The sequence below is a fragment of the Gymnodraco acuticeps genome, unplaced genomic scaffold (genome assembly GCF_902827175.1).
Source record: "Gymnodraco acuticeps unplaced genomic scaffold, fGymAcu1.1, whole genome shotgun sequence".
NCBI classification, from domain to species: domain Eukaryota; kingdom Metazoa; phylum Chordata; class Actinopteri; order Perciformes; family Bathydraconidae; genus Gymnodraco; species Gymnodraco acuticeps.
In genome coordinates, this window is record NW_022990865.1 from 581,503 (window position 1) to 592,306 (window position 10,804).

At 45.1% G+C, this 10,804-nt stretch overlaps 1 protein-coding gene across 1 annotated transcript in view; it reads left to right on the top strand.

Annotated features, from left to right (window-relative positions):
* The first annotated feature begins 1,004 nt into the window (after positions 1–1,004).
* Positions 1,005–10,804, top strand: part of LOC117557434 (sperm-associated antigen 16 protein) — a 14,349-nt gene continuing 4,549 nt past the window's right edge. The window contains exons 1-2 of the mRNA XM_034233267.1: positions 1,005–1,895; positions 7,971–8,075. Coding sequence (XP_034089158.1) covers positions 1,005–1,895; positions 7,971–8,075 — 996 coding nt within the window. The remainder of the gene's footprint in view (positions 1,896–7,970; positions 8,076–10,804) is intronic.

The following is a 10,804-nucleotide window of genomic DNA, read 5'->3' on the forward strand; positions in this document are numbered from 1 at the left end:
CTCCCCTGGTGCTTTTTTCATTGCCGTTGTACGATGAGACCAGCGAGCCTAAATATCATATATACGTGAAATAAGTTATTTACCCTGATGTAAACAAGACGAAAGTCTTTTTCTGGTCTGCATCCCCTTAACAATTGTGTGTATTGAGCTGTACTGTATTGTACCCATTCTGCAATCTGTTAATAACATTTTCAATCAATCAATCAATCATAGACTATGGATGGCGAGGATAAATGTAATAAAGGGATCTACAAACATTACATTGGTGACATACAGTGAGATGGTGCAGGCATGCGCTTAGGGCCCGCTTTCCAGCCAGTTTCTGTGGGGTGACGCATTCTGAGGTGAGGCAGAGCTCATCTGTGCCTCACCTCACCACACAGTAACTGGCTTGAGCGCGCTCACAAAATAAGGGCCCGCGCTAAATTAGTGCCCGCGCTCCAGCCAGTTACTGTGGGCTTACGAGAGGCAGAGCTCGTCCCTGCCTCACTTCTCATCGCTACCCGTAGTTGTAGCGGAGCTCGGCAAATTTGCTGATTTTGACCATAAAAAGCGATTGGAATCAAACAGAAATCACACTGACAAAACAGATCAGTGGAGACATTTTATTATTATTACTATTTAGTTTTTCTTTAGTTGTTTTTCCGTTACATTGAGTATGACAGGTGAGGTTCTGCCTCCCCTGACTGCACGTCGCTGTTAAATATTATATATATATTTAAAACGTTGCTAATAAAACTGTCAGAAAATCCTGTGAGAGAAAACTGCCGCATAATTAACGCATAATCATGATTACTTGAAATGTACTTGCAATTAACAGAGCATAACAATAGAAAGTACATTAATACAATTAATATAATATATACTTAATAACAACTTTAACTTTAATATAAAACAAAGCAGTTGTAGCAGAGTTACTATGGTTACAAAGTGGACAACAACACTCAGCTGTTCTGCATAGTTACTATGGCAACAGGTAAACAAGAAGTTCAGAGACAGAGGAAATGTCTGTGAGAAGAACAGAAAGAGCACCAGAGGTTTTTTCAGAGGAGGCCTTCGAAGAGATGCTGATGGAGGCCGCCCCCCCCACTGCTGTGAGCAGAAACCTTAGACCATCTAAACAACAAATCGTCCCCAAAATCCCGGAGGCAGTGGACGACTTCCTGAGAAATGTCCTCCAGAGAGCGGGCCTGGGCCGGACTATGATCAGCTTCGAGGAGGAGTGGTACGGCTCAGCGCAGAAACTCATGACCCAGACCCTGTGGAGGGCAGGAGTCCTCCTCGTGCCTGATGCGCTTACACACAGGCAGCTGATCCAGGCTCAGCTGGACACTGTGCACAGAGACACAGACCTGCTCAGACAGGAAGTGCTGCATGCAGGGGAGCATCTGCTGAGGACGCAAAGGGAGAGGGATTTCTACCGGCTGCAGTACCAACGTGTCGCCGAACACAAAAGTAGGCTGATGGAGGACCTCCACCAGCTGAAGAAACACCTGCAGTCCTACAGGCCGGCACTGAGGCGGCTCGAGGACACCATTCAGGAGGCTATCAGGAAGAAAATGCTCCTCAGTTTAAAGAAAGACAGAGTTCAAAACTCCAAAGCACTGAATCAGCAGGATTCCCAGATCAAGAAAGAGAGAAGCATCAAAAGTGGCGGCACTGGGCCACAGGATACCGAGGCCCCACACTCAGATGACACCGGAGTTCCCACCTGCAGCAGGGGGCCGGAAACTGAACATGAAACCATGGAAACCCCTCTCAGCCTGTCCTACTCCATCAGAGCCCACAAGCTTCCTATCAGCTGCATCCACCTCCATCCACGAAAACTCATCGTCGCCTCCGCCAGTGATGACTGCAGCTGGAGGCTATGGCTGCTTCAAGCCCACGGGGAGAAGGTGTTAATAATAGTAATAATATATATAAAGCTTTGTATACTATAGCATGTTTCATACCCCTGGTGCAGCTCAAAGTGCGTTCACAACCTCTACACATCACAAACTAAAACAGAGAAAAATAAATTCCCTTCAGGTCAGACGTTAAAACCTTTTTGCACACATGCAGCATAACAGCATAATATAACAATTCAAGGCACACAAGGGGGTAAAGTAGGTATGATAATAACAATATCATACAACAAAATGAATAATGATCGCTCTCAAAGACAAACATGAATAAATAAAAGAATGAAACCTATAAAATAAATGAGTAGATAAAGCAGAAATATGCTGGGTAGCCTATATCTCTGTCATCAGCCATATGTTCTCCCATCATAACAATGCAACAATCAAACCAAAATGTAGCAACTTGATGAGAGTTCTCTGCTGCTGTATGCCACTGTAGCAATGATACATGTGATGGGACTAGAACACTAGATTATTGTTGTGAGATCTGACAGGCTAAGCCAGGCAGGGCTGGCAAACTCATTTCAGTTAAGGGGCCACATACTGCCCACTTTGATCTCAAGTGGGCCGGACCAGTAAAATCATAGCATAATAACCCACAGGCCCTATAACGACAATATTTCTGTTTAAGTGCAAATAAGTAGGCTACAAGTACATTCAGAAAATGTCCACATGTAATGAGACGCAAAACGTTATGAACAAACTGAAATGTATTAAGACAAACAAGTGCAATTTCAAGTGCTACACACATGTTCTTTACAACAGATTACAGTTTCCACCTGAACTGACTCACCACAAAATACAAATAAAAACGTGGGAGCTATTAAGTGAGGAGTTTGAGTTACCTCCCTTGCCTTGGAAATATAGAATTTCTATATTGAAAAAAAGTTGGGGCAGTGCAGCCACAGTGTCACATCAAATCAAACTATTGTTTACCCAATGAAGCTGCTGATTGACATTATAATACACAATGTTCAGTGACATAATAATATACAATGTTCAAATATTTCAGTAGGTTCTTATTTTCACAGAACTGAGGTCACAGAACAGTAGGTCAACTCACTGATTAATTTGCTCCTGAAACTTGACATCTTGTAGCCCTCACAAGGGCATCAATATCAGGCTTAAAATCCTGACTAGCAGCCAATTTAATTATTTCATTCAGGCACTTGTGTGTGAGTCTTGAGCGCAGCTTTGTTTTAATAGTGTTCATTACAGAGAAAACCTGTTCACAAAGGTAGGTGGTCCCAAACATGCTCAAAACTTTTGCTGCCAGGGCTGTCAATTTGGGGTATCCTGGCAAAAGATACCGATAAAATGTGCCCAAGTCCGACGAGGCAAATGTGTCCTTTAAATCCTGATCACATTGTAAGTCGATTATCTCAAGTTGTATGTTGATGGGCAGATCCGCAGCCTTAACTGCAAATGGCGAGCGAAAAACTGCAAACTCTGTCTCAAGCTCACCAAAGACCTGAAACCGCCGCTCAAACTCCCGCAGCAATTCCGTAATTTTGTCTTTGTACCGTCTCATGTCAGCAGTAACTCCGGTCATATGCACATTTCTTAGATGAGGGAAATGAGCAAGGTCACCACTTGACAGCTGTGTGTCCCACAAAGCCAGCTTCAACTTAAATGCACGAATGCTGTCATAATATTCTGACAACTGTTTTGTTTTGCATCGTTATGTTCAGATTATTCAAGTGCTCTGAAATATCCACCATAAATGCAAGGTCCTGCAGCCATTCTGGGTTTTTTAATTCATGTACTGGCTTACCCTTTTCCCCCATGAACTGTCCAATTTCCTCCCGTAGATCAGAAAAATGCTTCAGCACGGCACCTCGGCTCAACCACCTAACTTCAGTGTGATATGGTAGGCTACAGGTGATGTCTTTATCACTGAGGAGGCTGTCGAACTGACGGTGATTCAGCCCTCTGGCTCGGATGAAATCAACAGTTTGGACAACCACTTTCATGACGTGATCCATTTTGAACGTCTTGCAACACAATGCCTCCTGGTGCAAAATACAGTGGAATGTCCAAAAACGATCTCCTCAATTTGCTGCTTGTACTTTCGTCGCAACACCTGCTTTTTTCCCGATCATTGATGGTGCGCCGTCTGTAGTCAGACTGACAGCACGGGTCCAGTCCACTCCGACCCTGTCCAGTGCTTCAACGAGAGCGCTAAAAATGTCATCCGCTTTAGTGGTGTCTGTCATAGGAACCAACTCAAGGAACTCTTTGGTGACCGTCAAAGTCTCATCAACACCACGAATGAATATGGCCAGTTGAGCAACATCTGTAATGTCAGTGCTGTCATCGATTGCAACGGAAAATGCTACGAATGACTTGACTTTAGTTTTTTTCTCGCTATCCAAATCTGCTGAAAGATCGGCAATCCTATCCTTCACTGTATTCCTCATTAGACTAATGTTGGCAAAAGCCTGTCGCTTCTCAGGGCACACGATTTCTGCAGCCTTCAGCATGCATGTTAACATGCATGCTGAACTCACCCTCAGAGTATGGCTTTGAGGCTGATGCTATTTCGTTAGCGATGAGATAGCTGGCTTTCACTGCTGCGTCACTTATATCTCGGCTCCGGGTAAAAACGGCCTGTTGTTTCTTTAGACCTGATAGCAGTTCATTTATCTTCTCTTTTCTCCGTTGTCCTTGCAAGCAGTCGTATTTCTCTCCATGGTGAGTCTGGCGAATATTATATTCTTTGGGCACAGCAACTTGCTGCGAACACACCAAGCATACAGGTTTTCCATTTACCTCTGTAAAAAAAATAGGACGCGGTCCATTTTTCTTGGAAAACTCGGCACTCCGTGTCCACTTTTCTCTTTTTTGACAGAGACATTTGGGGATGAGGGTGTCCTATGGGGGTTATTCCCTATCTTTATGCAAGAGCGTGGTATTTAAATTTGAGAGCATACTTTATGTATTTATTTCCCTCAAACCCTGTCCTCACACTCAAATAGTGCCTGCTTGCGCTTAGATCTGCTCTGCTTCTGCTCAAACTGTAGCTTGCACTCAGATATATTGCTGCTTACAGATTTCCTGTGTTCCAGCTTAAAACCTTCTCCTCGCACTCAGGCTGTTTCTGTGCGCACAACCCTGTCAAAATCCCTCAACCAATAGGAGGCCAGGTGTCCTTGCGGGTGTGTTCGCTTTACTTATTAGAGCGTCCCGTAAGGGCGGTTACTCTTTATGTACTTCACTTGTTTGTTTGTTGTGTGGAAATAACGGGCACAGAGCTGCTGTCAGACGATCAGCTGTGCGGCATCACAAACGGACGTTGCTTCACGTGACGCTCCGGAGGAAAGGACGTCCTATTGCTCTTAAAACTCATTTCCCTGCTTCTCGTGGTTTCCTTGCGTCTCTCCATGCTTCCCTGGTGGGAGGGACTAGTCGCAGGGAAACCATGCAAGTGAGGGACGCAAGGATTCCATTTAATCGACCTGAGATGCAGCCATAGCCTACTTAGCAAAGTCCTTCAGCTCCGCGGGCCATATGTTTGCCATCCCTGGGCTAAGGCTTCAAGAGAATGAGACAGCTAATATAGATCGCAGGTTGAATCACATGAAATTACAAGACATGAGTAAAAGTAAAATAATACAATGGAAAAAAGAGAATTGAAAAGATGGGACGATATAAATATTGCAAGATTAGATCAGATACAATATGACATACTAAGTTATGAGAAAAGACAAACGATTGTTTGATAGAGAATGATTGTGTGATAAAGGATGAAATGAGGCAAAAGAGCTGAAGATAAAGATGAAATGATGCATGAGGAGGTGGGAGGACACACTGGAGATTCTGAATAAGATCCAGTGAGTTAAACTTATATGAGAGGGGGGACAGAAATGTAACAAGGTTAGATTCACAAAGGTCAGGCAGATCAAGTCCCTGAGCGGACTTGAGCGCATTTCCACTACAGCGTGGTTTAAGCGTGCCGTGCCCGGACGTTTTTGGTTGCGTTTCCACTCGGCGTAGTTCCGGCTAGCGGGTACTTTTTCTGTTTTTCTGGCTCTCCAAAATCGAGGTTCTTTCCGGGCCAACAACTGGGCTGAGTATGCTAAACTAGTGAGAGAATCGCTGGCAACTACAACAAAATGAACATATTTGACCGTGATTTAATTGTAATACACGTTTCAAAATGATGCCGAAGTAACAACATACTGATACCGGTTAGTAAAAACCATGGATTAATGCTTTGACAAGTCTGCAGACAGACGGCAGGCGAAACACCTTTTAAAATGCGTGTATCAGTCATTAGCCCGCATGGTTTTTCTTACCACTGCTACGCTGACGACACCCAATTAATTATGTCCTTTCCCCGCTCAGAGACCCAGGTCGTCGCACGCATCTCGGCTTGTCTAGCTGACATCTCTCAGTGGATGTTTGCTCATCACCTCAAGCTCAACCTTGACAAGACTGAGCTGCTCTTCCTTCCGGGAAAAGATTGTCCCACTCTTGACCTAACAATCAACATCGGCACCTCAGTTGTTTCCCCGACTCAGACTGCAAGGAATCTGGGTGTGACCCTAGATAACAACCTGTCCTTCACTGCAAACATCGCTGCTACAACCCGTTGCTGCAGATACACGCTTTACAACATCAGGAAGATACGTCCCCAGCTGACACAGAAAGCGACTCAGGTTCTGGTCCAGACTCTCGTCATCGCACGCCTAGACTACTGCAACTCCCTCCTGGCTGGTCTACCTGCATGTGCCATCCGACCTCTGCAGCTCATCCAGAATGCAGCGGCTCGTCTGGTCTTCAACCTTCCTAAATTCTCCCACACCACTCCGCTCCTCTGCTCCCTTCACTGGCTTCCGGTAACTGCTAGAATCCACTTCAAGACACTGGTACTTGCTTACCATGCTGCGAATGGATCTGGCCCTTCCTACATCCAGGACATGGTTAAACCGTACACCCCAGCGCGTGCACTACGCTCTGCATCAGCCAAACGACTCGCTGCACCCTCGCTGCGAGGGGGACCCAAGTTCCCATCGGCGAAAACACGTGGGTTTGCTATCCTGGCTCCAAGATGGTGGAATGAGCTCCCCATTGACATCAGGACGGCAGATAGCTTGCACATCTTCCGGCGCAGACTGAAAACTCATCTCTTTCGACTCCACTTCGAGCGATAGAACTATTAACGAAGCACTTTTATACTAATAAAGGACTGGCTTACCTAAAGCCAGTTGAGTAGCACTTGAAATGTTTGGCTCTATGAAACCTGATGTACTTATATGATTCTGTTTTCTTCAAGGTTGTGTCTTCCTGGTCGAATGTACTTATTGTAAGTCGCTTTGGATAAAAGCGTCAGCTAAATGCAATGTAATGTGTTGTTATGGAGAGCTAATGCAGTATATGCTCCGACCGTCCACACTCACAACAACGGTCTACAGACATAAATAAACCAGCGACTGTATTCTCCATGACACAGGCAGTCTGTGGTTTGTACTTGTTTAACTTTTGTCTAGTTTCTGAACAGATATGAGGAGCTGTGAGCTCTGAGGGCTAACAGCTAACGGCTGATGTTGGTTTTGTGTTTCGCATTGAAGATGACGTCACGGCTCCGCCTACACTACGTTACTATAGTTACTACCCCAGTTCCTAAACTGTTATGGAAACGCAGCATAAAGTGAGCCTGGCCTACCAAGGCCTGACTATACCGTACTAAGCCGTGCGAGGCCCTGCAGTGGAAATGCGCCATTAGTGTGGACTGGTACTTTCAGGGAACCAGTTCCCCTACTGGGTACTGGGTCCCTTCGACCAAGGTACTGTATATACATATATAGCTACCCACTGCCCCTAACAATATGTCGGGTTAAAACAGAGTCTACATTCAGTGTGTGTGTGTGTGTGTGTGTGGTGCTGTGTGTGTGAGGATTAGAAGTCCTCCAATCCCATTTCCTTACATGAAACGAATGGATGGGACAGTGTGAGGCTAAATCAGACCAGAACAAACATCATGTTATAAAAGAGTTGAACAGACGAGACAAGTCAATGGAGTCACTGTGATTGGCTAAAAGTAATGTCATGTGATGTGTGTTGCAGGTGGGTCAGATGGTGCTGACAGGTGAGGGTCACTCTGATTGGTTGTCTGGCTGCAGCTTCCACCCAGATGGAGGGAAATTAGCAACAACGAGTGGAGACAGCACGGTGAGTTCCTCTCCGTCCCGTGCCGTCCCACAGCAGGACGCAGACCTCGTAGAGTCGTACAGATGCAGCGCATCATTGTGGGCGGTTCCACCTTAGCGGGGCCCAGGCCTGGTTCTACAGGGATGCATTATCATGCATTGCACCCCCAATATAATTGTATGCACCTTCTATTGAAAAAAGAGATGGGAGTGAAAAATTTTACAAATATAATAATAATAATAATAATGGAATTGAAAACAAAACAAATTGTAATTGTAATTAAATGACATTGTCTGCTGCATTCATTTTGTCCACTAACACGGTAAGTAACGTTGTTATGTCAGATGCCTGTACAGCAGTGCAGTGACACTGCATCTATGGATAATCATGGATATACAAAAATGGTTAAAACAACCATCACTACTCGCCAGCAACACTGCATCTACTGCAGACAATAGCAACCAGGTGCAACCAAAGTCTGATTTAAGAGTCGATCATATTTCATATCAATAATCCAAATCTGTATAGTTACTAAAGGCATTAAATAAATGTAGTGGAGTTAAAGTACACCTTTTACCTCTGAATTGTAGTGTACATAGTAGCATAACATTGAAATACTTAAGTAAAGTACAATTACCTCATAATTGTACTTAAGTACAGTAAATCGACTTAGTTACTTTACACCACTGCCTCAGCAGGTGCAGGTGGGGCCCCTGACTGTGGTGTTTCTAACCCCTAACTCTGCAGGTGTTTCTAACCCCTAACTCTCCAAGTGTTTCTAACCCCTAACTCTGCAGGTGATTCTAACCCCTAACTCTGCAGGTGTTTCTGACCCCTAACTCTGCAGGTGTTTCTAACCCCTAACTATCCAAGTGTTTCTAACCCCTAACTCTGCAGGTGTTTTAACCCCTAACTCTCCAAGTGTTTCTAACCCCTAACTCTCCAAGTGTTTCTAACCCCTAACTCTGCAGGTGATTCTAACCCCTAACTCTGCAGGTGTTTCTAACCCCTAACTCTCCAAGTGTTTCTAACCCCTAACTCTGCAGGTGTTTCTAACCCCTAACTCTGCAGGTGTTTCTGACCCCTAACTCTGCAGGTGTTTCTAACCCCTAACTATCCAAGTGTTTATAACCCCTAACTCTCCAGGTGTTTTTAACCCCTAACTCTCCAAGTGTTTCTAACCCCTAACTCTCCAAGTGTTTCTAACCCCTAACTCTGCAGGTGATTCTAACCCCTAACTCTGCAGGTGTTTCTGACCCCTAACTCTGCAGGTGTTTCTAACCCCTAACTCTCCAAGTGTTTCTAACCCCTAACTCTCCAGGTGTTTCTAACCCCTAACTCTGCAGGTGATTCTAACCCCTAACTCTGCAGGTGTTTCTAACCCCTAACTCTGCAGGTGTTTCTAACCCCTAACTCTCCAAGTGTTTCTAACCCCTAACTCTGCAGGTGATTCTAACCCCTAACTCTGCAGGTGTTTCTGACCCCTAACTCTGCAGGTGTTTCTAACCCCTAACTATCCAAGTGTTTCTAACCCCTAACTCTGCAGGTGTTTTTAACCCCTAACTCTCCAAGTGTTTCTAACCCCTAACTCTCCAAGTGTTTCTAACCCCTAACTCTGCAGGTGATTCTAACCCCTAACTCTGCAGGTGTTTCTGACCCCTAACTCTGCAGGTGTTTCTAACCCCTAACTCTCCAAGTGTTTCTAACCCCTAACTCTCCAGGTGTTTCTAACCCCTAACTCTGCAGGTGATTCTAACCCCTAACTCTGCAGGTGTTTCTAACCCCTAACTCTGCAGGTGTTTCTAACCCCTAACTCTGCAGGTGTTTCTAACCCCTAACTCTCCAAGTGTTTCTAACCCCTAACTCTGCAGGTGATTCTAACCCCTAACTCTGCAGGTGTTTCTGACCCCTAACTCTGCAGGTGTTTCTAACCCCTAACTATCCAAGTGTTTCTGACCCCTAACTCTGCAGGTGTTTCTAACCCCTAACTCTCCAAGTGTTTCTAACCCCTAACTCTCCAGGTGTTTCTAACCCCTAACTCTGCAGGATTCTAACCCCTAACTCTGCAGGTGTTTCTAACCCCTAACTCTGCAGGTGTTTCTAACCCCTAACTCTCCAGGTGTTTCTAACCCCTAACTCTCCAAGTGTTTCTGACCCCTAAATCTCCAGGTGTTTCTAACCCCTAACTCTGCAGGTGTTTCTAACCCCTAACTCTCCAAGTGTTTCTAACCCCTAACTCGAGTGTTTCTGACCCCTAACTCTCCAAGTGTTTCTAACCCCTAACTCTCCAGGTGTTTCTAAACCCTAACTCTCCAAGTGTTTCTAACCCCTAACTCGAGTGTTTCTGACCCCTAACTCTCCAGGTGTTTCTAACCCCTAACTCTCCAGGTGTTTCTAAACCCTAACTCTGCAGGAGTTTCTAACCCTTAACTCTCCAAGTGTTTCTATCCCCTAACTCGAGTGTTTCTGACCCCTAACTCTCCAGGTGTTTCTAACCCCTAACTCTGCAGGTGTTTCTAACCCCTAACTCTGCAGGTGTTTCTATCCCCTAACTCTGCAGGTGTTTCTAACCCCTAACTCTGCAGGTGTTTCTGACCCCTAACTCTGCAGGTGTTTCTATCCCCTAACTCTCCAAGTGTTTCTAAACCCTAACTCTCCAGGTGTGTATAACCCCTAACTCTCCAGGTGTTTCTAACCCTAACTCTGCAGGTGTTTCTATCCCCTAACTCTCCAAGTGTTTCTAACCCCAA